The sequence below is a fragment of the Fukomys damarensis genome, unplaced genomic scaffold (genome assembly GCF_012274545.1).
Source record: "Fukomys damarensis isolate Sample0158 unplaced genomic scaffold, DMR_v1.0_HiC HiC_scaffold_33, whole genome shotgun sequence".
NCBI classification, from domain to species: Eukaryota; Metazoa; Chordata; class Mammalia; order Rodentia; family Bathyergidae; genus Fukomys; species Fukomys damarensis.
In genome coordinates this window covers 12,620,392-12,634,507 of record NW_022900945.1, presented here as the reverse complement: position 1 = coordinate 12,634,507, position 14,116 = coordinate 12,620,392, and the positions used below count along the sequence as shown (strand labels likewise).

Below are 14,116 nucleotides of genomic sequence, written 5' to 3'. Positions count from 1 at the left end.
TAAGATTTACCAAGATGCAGCTACTACCTGAAATTGGAATATAGCAGTGAAATGCAGGGGATACCTGCAGTGAAGGGGCAGGAAGAGGGCTGGTAGCTTGGGCCTGGTGGGAGTGGTGAAGATGGCGAGGGATATGGGAAATCTGGGGGACACTCAGGCAGTCACGTTAAAAGGAGTTTGGAAACATGCATGAGGCAGTTTTTACAGCTAGTTGGATTGTAGATTGAAACAAACAAATAAACATTGAAAAAGAAACCAGCTTTGAAAAGAAATCATCAGTTCTGTCTTGGTCTTGTTGAAGTTTAAGTTCTTTCCGTGCCTTAAACTTCCACTGAGGGGCCAGAGATTTAACTCAGTGGTACCACACCTGCCTCACAAGCTCAAGGTCCTGAGTTCAATCCCAGTACCGCCCCCCCAAAAAAAACTTCCACTGAAGTCCAGGCCATAGATGCACATGAGGGAAAGGCTCCACCTACATTTCAGACAAACTAGAGTCAGACAAAGTGAGCCTTAGATCAAACCTTGAGGAACCACTGCATTTAAAGGCCAAGAGAGAAAATATAAATCAGATAAATCTTAGGGAAAAAAATACAGGTCAAGAGAGGATGAGGAGAAAGGAAATAAAACAGACTAAGAAGGGGATTTAGGGGTGGGGAAGAACCCAGAGGATGGATGCAGCAGAAGCCAAAGAGACAGACAAAGGTCTCAAGCAGCCCAGGAAGCAGTGAGTGCAACTGTCTGTTGGGACAGAAAAATGGAGTCATCTGGTCACATTAGCAAAACTGTTTCCAGGGAAGGATAGCAGCAGTGACATCATACTAAATATGTAAGGTCATATCTACGTGGGTTTGATTACAGAAACTAATCAAGTATTCTCTAAATAATGAAAAAAAGAATAAGAAAAAACTATAAGAGCAAGAAGGAATTTAAATGGTTCAGGGACCATTTTCATCTCCAGAATTAAGGATTATTTTGATGTCACATCATTGCCTTTTCTCTTTTACTTTCCTTTTTAGTTTTACTTTAGGGTTGCCTATTTTTAATGTTCATGCAGAGATTTCTTTAACTGAAATACCGAATAGTTTCTTTGGTGCGAAAAACTATAATAGTACACAGGATCCTAATGAGATAATTAATAATGTGAAACAGGAAGTAAAGGGCTAAAGGTGTAGGGAAAGTGGGAAGGGTGGGGGAAAGGTAATAAGGGAGAGGAAAAATATATGAGAAACTGAAAAAATGGAAATAAAGTGTTTGTAAATGGTGAGGGGAGGAGGGGGTGAAGGGAGGGCAGGGACAAGGGGAAAAAATGAGAATCAAGACCTATTATGTAAAGGTACAGGATCCCAATGATGAATGTAACTGTATTGTATACCTAGATTGTACCAATAAACTCAATTAAAAAAAATGGCCTTTATGCCCCAATGCATTCACTGAGTAACTATTTGTTAAGAATTACGACCCCACGTGAGAGTAAAAGGGTGAACAAAACCTAATCAATCTCTGCGTCTATTTGAGTAACATTCTACTGGGACCAGACTAATAAAATAACTATAGGCTATGTCAAGCATTACGGAAAAATCAAACAAGGAAACAAGGCAAAGCTACACATGCATGCGCACACAGGCAGTCTATGCTCATAATGGGATGGGAGAACCGAGACCAGACGGTGATGATTAGGCTGGGACCTGAAGGACCAAAGAGGGCATCAGGGAACAATGACCTCAGACACAGGGAACCTGGAACACAAAAGCTCGGCACCATCCAAAAAGTCCTTTCGCTGAGGAATTTCTAGAAGAGCATGGTGGATCAAGTTTAAAGAACAAGAAAAGTGTAGGCAAGAGCTCATCATAATGCTTTGTAACAAGAAGGGTGGGGGAGACATAAATAGTATTAGTCTGCTAGGGTCATCGTAACAAAATGCCAAGACTGTGTGGTTTTGACAACAGAAATTAACTTGCTGAGGAATCTAAGGTTGATTTTGTCTGAGGCCTTTCTTTTGGGCTTGAAAATGGCCACCTTCTCCCTGTGCTTACCTGGTCTTGCCTTTGCACTTGACTGTGTCTTAATTTCTTCTTATAAAGACGGCAGTTGTACTGGATTAGGATCTGCTTTAATAACCTCATTTTAATTTAATGATCTCTTTAAAGATCCTGTCCCCATGTATATTCAGACATACTGGGAGTCACTGTGAATCTAGGGGAAAATGGCGCAGCCCATAACTCTTGTGCAAACAGGAAGCCCATTAAAAACACTTACGCAAGGGCTGGGGATTTAGCTCAGCGGTTCTGCCGCCTGCCTCGCAAGCTCAAGGCCCTGAGTTTGATCTGCGGTATCAAAAAAGCAAAAACACTAACACAAGAAAATAACATAGCCCAATTTATAGTTTAAGAGCTATGTGGCAACAGTATGCAAACAAATGGAGAAAAGTGAATAGAAGGATAGGAGCAGAGATTATTTCAATAATATAGACATCAAAACAGACTTTTTACAAAAACATTAATACATTTTTATTTTTAATTGACACCTTCTTTTGACACATAATAGTTGCACATATCTATGGATACAGTGTGAAATTTTGGTACACATATACAGTATGATGATCAGATCTGAGTAACTGACATACAGATGGGTCTCATGTCTTGGTAATAAAAACATTTAAAATCTCTCTACTAGCTATTTTGAAATATACAATTAATTGTTGTCAACCACAGTTGTCCTAAAACATTAGAAAGTTATTTCTCCTATCTAATTACACCCCCGGCCCCATTAACCTTTCTATTCTTCCACCCTCATATGCTTCGCAGGCTGTGATAATCACAATTCTGTGCTCTATTCTTTAGCTTCTACATAGAAGTAAGAACAGAAACATTTGTAAGAACATAAAGTATTTGTCTTTCTGTTCCTGACTTATTTAACTTAACATAATGTCCTCCCATTCCATCCATATTGCTGCAAATGATAGGCTTTCACTCTTTTATGGCCATGTAGTATTCCATTGTGCTTACATCACATTTTCTTTACCCATTCACCAGTCCATGAACTCTGATTACAGGCCTTGGCTGCTGTGAACAGTGCTGAAATAAATATAAAAGTGCAGGTGTCTCTTCTGTCTTCCGTATGCATATCCAGGAGTGGGATTCCTGGATTATACAGCAATTCTATTTCTAGTTTCTGAGAAGCCTCCATACAGTCTTCCATAATGGGTTAACCAGCACTCCCACCAACGGTACAGAAGGGTTCTGCTTTCTCTCCAACCTAACCAGGCTTTGTTTCTATGTTTTATTGTTATTTTATTTCTTTACTTGCTCATTTTGTTTTGTTTTTGTCTTATCTGTTTGATAGCAGCCATTCTAATTGTGATGAGATGAAAACTGTGATTTTCCTTTGCATTTCTCTGATGATTAGTGGTGTTAAGCCTTTCTTCATATACTTGTTCATTTTTATATCTTCTTTTGAGAAATGTCTGATCAGGTCACCAAAATAAATACAGTACTCAACCTGGAGCCCACAAGAAAGCTAAGTGGGAATGTTCCACAGTTTTCCCAGTGGTGGATTTATAGAATTGTTTGAGGCTGCATATGTACCCATAGTGTGAGTTACTTTCAAAACCTGTCACATTCAAGGAGTACAGTGAAATAGCAAAAATAAATCAAAAGAATTAGGAAACTTCATGCTTTAACATATTATTCAAAAAGATTCAAACACATAATGCTTAAAGGCACTGATGAAAATCCTTTTATTCTCTTGCCCACCTTGCTCTTTTGCTACAGATAGGCCAACGTCTTCCCTCAAAACTTCCAGGCAGGGGCAACAACTCTCTCTTAGACAGAAGCTGTCTCTCTACTCTTAAAAAAAAAAAAAAAAAAAAAAAAAAAACTTCCAGGCAAAACTACCATTCAACCACCCCTCAACTGCCCAAAGAATTATGTTCTTCTCTCTGCACAGCCATCCCTTCCTCTCTAAAAACTTTATAATGTGCATCAACTTAGCTTCTTTTCCACATAAAGAAATCTTTGCAGGAAGCAAAAATTGTTTTGCTTAGACTGAGGATACTATTTATTAGACAAGAGAGTGGTGGGAAATACCTCTGATCTTTTCCACATAATCATTTCTATCTGACCACATGCATTTTATTAGGGTCTGGGTTTTCATATGCAAATGAGATAAATATATCAATTACCACCCAGAGAAAAGCGGTGGCCGAGGGTGAAGGGGGAGAGACAGTGGTTGTTTGAACTAAGAAAGGTCATCTGACAGTTACACGGGTCCACAAATGACCCTGAGATTTGTGGTTGTTCACCCTGCCCACGCTGCCTCCCAAACCAACCAACTGTACCCTGAGGAGACTGAAAACAAAGCTAATGAATGGCTGGGTGTCACCTCAAAGGACAAGTTTCTTGTAAATAAATGTGTTCGGCTTTGAACATGATCCAGTGAGAAACCCTGGGAGAATCGCTGATTTAAGTCATCCAATCCGACTCAGTAATGTTTTCATTCCAGTCAAATAAGAAGCTAATGAAGATATGTAAACAGTGATTCTATGAGACTGCTAACCTGCGGTGTGCAGACCATTCCAAGACCTTGGTAAGACCCAAAAGAAAGCAACACAAAGTGTAAGAAATGGAAATAAAATGCACCTAACTTCATCTTCCTTTTTCCACCTAATTTCTTCACACCCTCTCAGTGCCAACAGAGAAGGTTTGGATAAATGTGTCATCTATTGTCCCCGCGAATGAGTTCTGTCATTTCCCTTGTCACACTGTTATTAAAATTATCTATTTCTTCAACCAAATTGTGAACCTCTAAACTTATATGGAACAGACCAGATCTTTTTATCTTTTTTCTGAGCAAGTTGAGCAAGTCAATACTTCACAAAGTTGGTAAAAACTCACTGATAAGCCTGATTTCAAATTTGTATAGTTTCTATAGTTTATCCTGTATCTCAGAATAAAAAAATAAAACCAAGTAACTGGTTTACCTATGATTTAGTCTGACAAGTACTGCACAGAAGCTATTTCTAAACAGGAATTGGAGCCATCCTCAGTCTAAATTTCTGCCTATGGATTAAGCAGTTTCATTTCCTTGAAAAGCAGTGGGGGTAGGGGATGGGAGGTTGATGGAAGCCGGGTGGGGGAACTAAGGAAAGGACACTTCACCCACTCCAGCCATCTGTGGAAGCAAGTTCTCCTCTCACTCGACCTTTGGAAGAGAACTTTCCCAAACTGCTTCTAACCATACCCCATCCAAAATTTCCCTCTGAGTCATCCAACAGCCATGCACACGTAGATAGAATGAGTTATTGCGACAATATTTTTCTGAAGTACCACCAGTGTTACAACATCATAACCAGGCTACTCGTGGTTTGAGTCTGCTACCTCAGGATATATAGAAGCCCAACATCTGATGCCCATTTAGTGGAAGCAAAACAAATGAGCTCCTCTATGAATCCACCTGCACAAGAACCAGCTACGAGACTGTGTGATGGCCAGATTTGGAGTCTATTCTAAACCTAGTCAATAAGTCTCTGAGATTGTGGGCCAGAGAGAGACCCCTTCTACACAAAGCTGGGTGATCCCATCCATTAAAACTCAGCTCAGAGGTCCATCTTCAGGGAAGCCTTGCGATATCCTGACCCAGGTTCCTGAGCTGCCCCAACACCTTCTGCCACTGTGCTTACCACACTGGCTGTCTCCCCTGCTCCACTGGGTTCCAAGTGGGCAGCAGATTTTTCTTCTTGCTCGTAACTGATCCTCGGGGTGTTGAATAGCATTGGTGCATTAAATGAATGGTTTCACTCACTCTAAAGAAGACCGCCAGGATGCTGGGTTGAGGATCCCGTCCATTGCAGAACATTGGTGGTGTGGCCCCATGTACCTTTTCAACATTCTTCTCACTAAATCTCTGCTTCACGCTCAATACTCCAATAACATTCACCTGCACAGTCCTTCCCCCCCTCCTGTGCTTTTGCTCCATTTGTCCCTTCTTTCTCCAAGTGCCCATCACTTATGCTTTTTCTCTCACTTACACCATCCACCAAATATACTTGCCAGCCACTGCCAGGATGTCTTACTCATTCATTGTAAGTTTCTGCTCAGGCGTCTCCTCCTTTAGGAAACTTCCTCACTCCTGGTACTTGAAAAATAAAAGAGAGAGAGAGAGACAGAAAGAAGAGAAGAGGGAGTGAGAGAAGGTGGAAGGGAGGATGTAGAGAAAAGGGGAGAAAAGAAGAAAGTGAACCTCTCCAGTGAAAGCAGTGGTGAATATTTCCATCTTTGCCCTTGCCACATTGCTTAATAATTCATAATCCCTACCTCTCTTGACAATAAACTTTTTGAGGACATGGGCCATGATTTATTCATCTATCCATCTCTAATTTCTATCCTAGACCTGGGCACAGAGTAGCTGCTCAACAAATTACTGTCTAAATAACAAACAGAGCCAAACAATTAGGTACAGCTGTACAGCCAAACAGAAAACAGTGCATCTGAACCCTGCCTTGACTGGTGACTGGGCAAGTTGATGCCAAGAGAGCACCAAGAGTTGAGGGCATGTTTGCATAAAGCCAGAGTCTTATTACATTAGCAAGGAGGGTGAAGCCAGAAAGGATAAATAGTTGCTGACACTCCAAACCAGGTAGAGAAGAAATTGAGGATTCCAAGATTCTGTGAGTGAGAGTGCAAAATCTGGTACAGGTCAGGACCAGCGACCAGGCAACACAGAAGGAAATCTAGGTTGGGGAGGGGAGTCCAAGATAAAGTGCAATTGTCAATGAGTCAGTCACTGTGGCTCCTGGGTAATTAAGCCCTCAGCTGCTTCAGCATCCAGTCTAGGATCTTAAAGTAACAGTGCGCACTGCATCGGACTTGAAATAATCAATCACTAAATTCTAGGTTGAAGGGATGGATGGAAGCCATATGTTTTTTTACTAAGAGCCCAATGTTCTGGTTTCCTACTGTTGCTTTAACAAATTAGCACAAAGTTAGTGGCTTAAGAAATGGCAAATGTGTCATCATGCAGCTCTGGAGAAATCCAAACAAGAATCTTAGCAACTAAAATCAAACTATCAGCAGAGATGTGTTCCTTCTGGAGGCCATGGGACAGTCTGCCTCTGCTTCTTGAACAGCTTCTGGGGGTTGCCCACTCTGGCTTGTGGCTCCTCCCAACAGCAGTATGGCTGCTTCCGTCTTCACATCTCCTCCAGCCCTCTTGCTCTCGCCCATCTGCCTGACTGGTGAAAGAACCCTATGGCTACACTGGGCCCACCCAATAATTCAACATAGTCTCCCCCTCCCAAGGCTTAATCACATTTGCAAAGTACCTTTTGACATGTAGGAAACATACTCAAGTCCCTGGGAGAAGGTAACATACTCATGGGTTCTGAGGGAGCCATTATTTTGTCTACCACACCCAGCTCCAGGAAGATATACTTCTAAAACTGAATCAAATGTTAATATGAACAATGAGTATATGACTCTGAACTTGCAAACAGTGACAGGAAAAGAAGGAAGTGACAGAAAAATCTGAAAATCAAGGAGTAGAGAAAGGGAAATTAGAATTGTGTATAATTTATACTTTCACTTGATTTTCCCCAGTTAAAAATCCATTTATAAATGTGACACTGTCACTCTTAAAAGGTTTTTTATCTCAATTTTTGATACCAAAATGAATGTTTTTTTCCTTTCAGAATTGTGAAACCAATCACAAGACCAAATGCTGATTCAGCAATAAAGGAGACTTTTACTTCTGGCCAAAGTCAAAGTGGGAAAGAAACTTGAAAATCAACCTTTTAACCCTTGGGGCTAGGAGGTTATAGGTATAAATGAAAGAAATAAGGAGGGATAGGCTAATAAAGAGGAGGAATGTCTTTGTTGTTATTAGGAATGGTTAGAGATTTTCCAGGAATTCAGACGCCTCTTTTCTCTCCTTTTATGGTTCCTTCCAGTTACCATTTTGACACAGAAGAGGGCATCATTTAGCATACAGATAAGATTAGAACAAAGTCAGAGATTGGCTGTCATGCTGGCAGCCATTTTAGATCCAACATATTTTGAGTAGCTCATCTGAAGAGGAACTTGTGTCCAGCAAGCATCCAGTCCTTAACCACAGAGATTTGTGTGGAGTAGAAATTTAGCCAGGCCAAAAAGACAGTACAAGATTAGAGCAGAGTAACAAATCTGTCCTGACTTTATCAGTATAGGTCATACAATTTTTAAAGTGCTGAGGACTTGATGTTGTTTAAAACAAGAGCAATGTCCACATGTTTATTGGCACTAGGGAAGGAGACTGTAGGCAGAGCTAGAAATGTAAAAACGGAGTAAATAATAAATTGAGTCCCAGAGGAGATTAAGAAAGTCAACAGTGTGGAAGGAAATGAGAGGATGTATCTTTCTCAGAAACTGGAAGAAAGCTCAGATGAAGTTGTGAAATTTAATGGGAAACTAAGGAATTTGATCCTTGATAACCCTGAGGTGTCTTTCACAAAGGACAAGATGACTCTATCCATTAAGTTCATCAGAAGCCATACAAAATATTGCTCTGAGGATAATGATGAAGGTTTGTTTTTTTTGTTTTGTTTTCTTTTGTTTTTTTTTTTGGTACTAGGGATTGAACTTGGGTCCTTGCACTTGCAAGGAAGGCCACCAAACCGCTGAGCTAAATCCCCGGCCTGACAATGATGAAGGTTTGAAATAGTCACTAAGGACAACTAGGAGAGGGAACCAGCCAAAATTTCAAACATATTTGAAGACCCATTTAAGATTGGTGACCACAGATCCACAAAAGCAAAAATCTAGGTAATTATATGAGGTTTTCCAGTAGCCTAAATATAGAAGTAGAGAAAGTAGATAGATTGATCCAGATTTAAGAATTTATAGGACTAAGGGTTTATTGATTTTATTTATTCTTTCAAAAAACCAACTCTGATTCATTGATAGTCACTAAGGACAACTAGGAGAGGGAACCAGCCAAAATTTCAAACATATTTGAAGACCCATTTAAGATTGGTGACCACAGATCCACAAAAGCAAAAATCTAGGTAATTATATGAGGTTTTCCAGTAGCCTAAATATAGAAGTAGAGAAAGTAGATAGATTGATCCAGATTTAAGAATTTATAGGACTAAGGGTTTATTGATTTTATTTATTCTTTCAAAAAACCAACTCTTTGATTCATTGATTTTTTTATATTATTCTCTTAGTCTCTATTGCATTGATTTCTGGGATGATCTTTACAATTTCCTGCCTTGCATAAGCTTTGGGTTTCTCTTGCTCTTCTTTTTCTAGGAGCTTAAGATTCATCATTAGGTTGTTTATTTAAGCTCAATCTATTTTCCTAGTGTGGACATTCACTGCTATGAATTTGCCACATAAGACTGCATTCATAGTATCCCATAGATTCCTATATGTTGTAATGGCATTGTCATTAAATTGGAAAAAATTTCCTAATTCCTTCTTTAATTTCTGCTGTGACCAATTGGTTATTCAGGAGAGTGTTGTTCAATTTCCATGTGTTTGTGAAGTTCTTATGGTATCTTATGGTATTGATTAGCCAACCTTATCAAAAAAGGGAGGAAAAGGCTTAAATTCATGCAATTAGGAATGAAAATGGTGAAGTCACAACAGATTCAGCAGAAATCTAGAGGATCATCCATACCTACTTTGAGAACCTCTACTGTAATAAAATGCAGAACATAAAAGAAATGGACAGATCTCTAGATACATATGAATTACCAAAGTTGAACGAAGAAGATATAAAAATTTTGAACACCCCAATTATAATCAGTGAAATTGAAAATGTAATTAAAAATTTACCAACAAAGAAAAGCCCAGGTCCTGATGGCTTCACTGCTGAATTCTACAAGACATTTAAAGAAGAACTATTGCCACTACTCTTAAAACTTTTCAATGAAATTGAAAGAGAAGCAATAATTCCAAATTCATTCCTGGAAGCAAGTATTACTTTGATTCTAAAACCAGGGAAAGAACTAACCAAAAAAGAGAACTACAGGCCAATCTCCCTAAAGAACATAGATGCAAAGATCCTCAGTAAGACACTGGCAAAAAGGATATAGATGGTCATCAAGAAGGTCATACATCTTGACCAAGTTGGATTTATCCCAGGGATTCAAGGATTCAACATATTAAGTCAATAAATGTAATACACATATTAACAGAATCAAGGACAAAAAGCATATGATCCTTTCAATAGATGCAGAAAAAGTACTTGAAGAAATTCAACACCAATTCATGATGAAAAGCTTACAGAAAATTGGAATAGATGGTCTTTATCTCAACTTGATAAAGGCTATCTATGAAAAGACACCAGCCAACATCATACTAAATAGTCAAAAGCTGAAAACCTCCATGCTAAAATCAGGAACAAGACAAGGATGTCCACTATCACCACTCTTGTTCAATATAGTTTTGGAAACATTAGCCACAACAATTAGACAAGAGAAAGAAATAAAAGCAATAAGATAGGAAAAGAAGAACTGAAACTATCATCATTTGCTGATGATATGATACTCTACATAGAAGACCCAAAGAACTTGGCCAAAAGACTTCTAGACTTGATTGACAGATTCAGTAGACTAGCTAGATACAAGGTAAACACTAAAGAATCAATAGCTTTCCTCTACACAAATAGCAGAATCACTGAGAGTCAAATCAGGGAAATAATCCCTTTCATAATAGCATCCAAAAAAATGAAATATCTAGGAATCAATCTAACAAAGGAAACAAAAGACCTCTACACTGAAAACTATAGCACTCTTAAAAAAAAGATTAAAGAGGATAAGAAAACCGAAAAATATCCCTTGTTCCTGGGTAGGAAGAATCAATATAGTGAAAATGGCCATATTTCCAAAACTACTATACAGATTCAATGCAATCCCAATTGAAACCCCAACAGTATATTTCACTGAACTAGAGAAAACAATACAAAAACTCATTTGGAACCAGAAGAGACATAGAATAGCAAAAGTGATACCAGGCAACAGAAACATGGCAGGGGGTATCACAATTTCCAACTTGAAACTACTACAAAGCTACTGTAATAAAAACAGCATGGTGCTGGCAAGGAACAGACCCAAGGGTCAATGGAATAGATTAGAAGTTACAGAAACATCTGACATACTCAGCTACCTCATCTTTGACAAAAGAGCCAAACACCCTCTCTGGAGGAAAGATAGCCTCTTTAATAAATAGTCTTGGAAAAACTGGATTTCAACTTGACAAAGAGTAAAACTAGATCCCTATCTTTCACCATGTGCTAAACTAAAATCCAAGTGGATTAAAGATTTAAAATATTAAAACAGAAACATTAAACTTGCTGGAAGATAGAACTCTTGAAGAGGAAAAGACTTTATGAACAAATCCTCAATAGCACAGGAACTAGCACAAAGAATCACTAATTGGGATCTCATCTTTTTAAAAAGCTTCTGCACTGCAAGGGAAATCACAAGCAGAGCTAAGAGACAACCTACAATGTGGGAAAAACTTTTACCAGCTGTTCCTCATATAAAGGTCTACTATTTAGAATACATAAAGAACTCAAAAAAATCAGAACCCCCAAATATAAAGACCTGATTCAAAAATGGGCATCTGAAATGAACAGATATTTCTCAGATAAAGAAGTAAAATCAGCAAGTAATCATGTGAAAAAATGTTCAATATAACTTATCATTCAAGAGATGCAGGTGAAAACAACACTGAGATTTCACCTCACCCCAGTAAGAATGGTTGCTATCAAGAAATCAACCAATAACAAATTCTGGTGGGGTTGTGGGGAGACAGAAATCCTTCTTCATTGTTGGTGGGAGGTCAGACTGGTGCAACCACTGTGGAAATCAATATGAAGATACCTCAAACAACTAGGATTAGAGGTCCCATTTGACCCAGCTATTCCCCTGGTGGATACCTTCCCAAAAGAATTGAAAGATATAGCAGCACAGTTTGTACTAGCTAAAACTTGGAAACATACATATTAATGTTACACATGTGTAAATACTAAATGGTTTCATTGGTGTGAAAAAGTAAAAGTGTAAACAAGGATTAAAATGTATACTTGTTATTGTGTAATAAGAAGAAAAGTCTAAAAGAGTAGAGGAAGTAGGAGGGAGAGGGGAAAGGTAAAAAAGGGAAAAGAAAAAATATGTGAAAAGGAAAAACATGGAAACAATGTTTTTGTAAACAGAAAGGGTGGCGGGGCCGAGGGGAAGGCTGGGGAATGGGGAAAAATAAGAACCTGATAAGTCATGTATAGGTACAAGAACCCAATGACGAATGTAACTGTATTGTATACCTAATATGTACCAATAAATTTAATAAAGATTTTTTTAAAAAGAATTTGCAGGATGCATGAGTAAAAAAGAGGGGTGAAAAATGCCAGGCTGAGCAAGCCATTGAAGCTATAGGAGAAGAGGAAGTCTGTCATCAGTTTAGGGAATTAGACAGATTTAAATAAGGAGAAGACGATGCCAGATAGTGCACTGACTCTAACTACTAGCTTAAGAGAGCTGAGACTAGAGGCAGACAGACCATCAGGAAGCTTTGCACTAATCGAGAACAAGGACAACAAAGACCCCAACGGACAGTATATTAGGTTTTTGTGGCTCCCCCAACAAATTTCCACAAACAAAAGGGAATCGCATTGTCTCTCGGTTTCATATTTCTGGAAACCAGAAGTCCAAAGTCAAGGATGTTGCCAGGGGCCCCACTGGGGAGCATATGTAGGAGAACCCTGCTCACTCTGCCTACTTTGGGTGGTCATCTGCATTTCTTGGCTTCCTTGGCTTGTGGCCACATCCCTCCAATCTCTGCCTTTCTCTTTATCTTCACATTGCCCCCCTCCCTTCCTCCCTCCCTCCCTCTCTTTGTGTCTTCTTTCTCTTATAAGGATATTTGTCATTGGATTTAGGGCCTATCCAGATAATCCAGGGGAAATCTCATGTCAAGATCTTTAACTTAATTACAAAAACTATTTTTGTAAGTTTTTCTGTAGAATCTATTTTTTCACATAAGATAGTATTCACAATTTCCAGGGATTTGGTTGTAGACATTTTGGGGGGACCATAATTTGGTCATCCATTATAGGTAATAAATGCAACAAGGAAGAAGATATTTGAAAAGTATCCAGCAAAGGTTGAAAATTAATCAAACTTTTTGAAGTTGGGTGAAGGAGAGGAGTCGTTGAGAATAATTTATAACTCAGGAACCACCAACTGCAATAGGGAACAAGGACAGAAGAACCCATTTAGAGGTGGGGATATAGCTCATGCTCTTGTCCAACATGAATGAAGCCCTAAGTTCCATCTACAACATAGAAGAAAAAGAGGGGTCACTTAATGAAGAAGATGACTTCCTTTTTAAAATGTTGATTTTGGGGTGCCTACAGGGTATCTAGATGGAGATATTAAGTGGGTAATAGAACATGGGTATCTAAATCAAAGGTAAGAGAGCTGATCTGAAGATAGAAATTTGGGAGCTTACAAGCATGTAAATGGTAAATAAAAGCCTCAATGATGAAAACATTTCTCAAAAAAATAATGGGTACCAAGAATTATGGAGGTCTGGAAATGGACAGATGTCAGTTAAGGGGTTTAACAAAGAAAAGGAACTAGTGAATAGATCAAAAATGGACACTCAAACAGGAACAAAGAGTTCCAAGACAATGTGTCCAGAAGATAACAGAACAGTTTCTGGAAGTGGGGAACCAGGAATGAGGTCAAATAAGGGAGTGTGTAAACCACTGAACCTGATGACAGACGTGGAGGGGTACTACATGGATAACCAGAGATAAAGCAGGGCAGATGAAGGGAAAGCATATGCAATGGCCATGGACATTTAAATCATGATCAAAGAGTAGAAAAAAAGTCACTATGATTTGAACAGAGTGAGCCAGGAGTCTTCAAAGATAACAGACATCCCATTGGTATAGGACCTTTCTAGCCATGTTAAGAACTGAAGATTTTATTCTGAGTGAAAATAAGAAACTCTCATGGAGTTTTATGCAAAGTAATGACATGATCCATCTCCTGTTTTAACAGGATCATGTGGACAACTGTGCAAGAACAAGAGATGAGGTTCAAAAGGTCTCCTGGAGACAGATTATGAGAGCT

General features: G+C 38.9%; 1 protein-coding gene across 1 annotated transcript in view; it reads right to left on the bottom strand.

The window, feature by feature from the left end:
- Positions 1-5,597: 5,597 nt before the first annotated feature.
- Positions 5,598-14,116, bottom strand: part of Gipc2 (GIPC PDZ domain containing family member 2) — a 183,475-nt gene continuing 174,956 nt past the window's right edge. Inside the window, exon 6 of the mRNA XM_033758207.1 lies at positions 5,598-6,132. Coding sequence (XP_033614098.1) covers positions 6,092-6,132 — 41 coding nt within the window. The 3' untranslated portion in view covers positions 5,598-6,091. The remainder of the gene's footprint in view (positions 6,133-14,116) is intronic.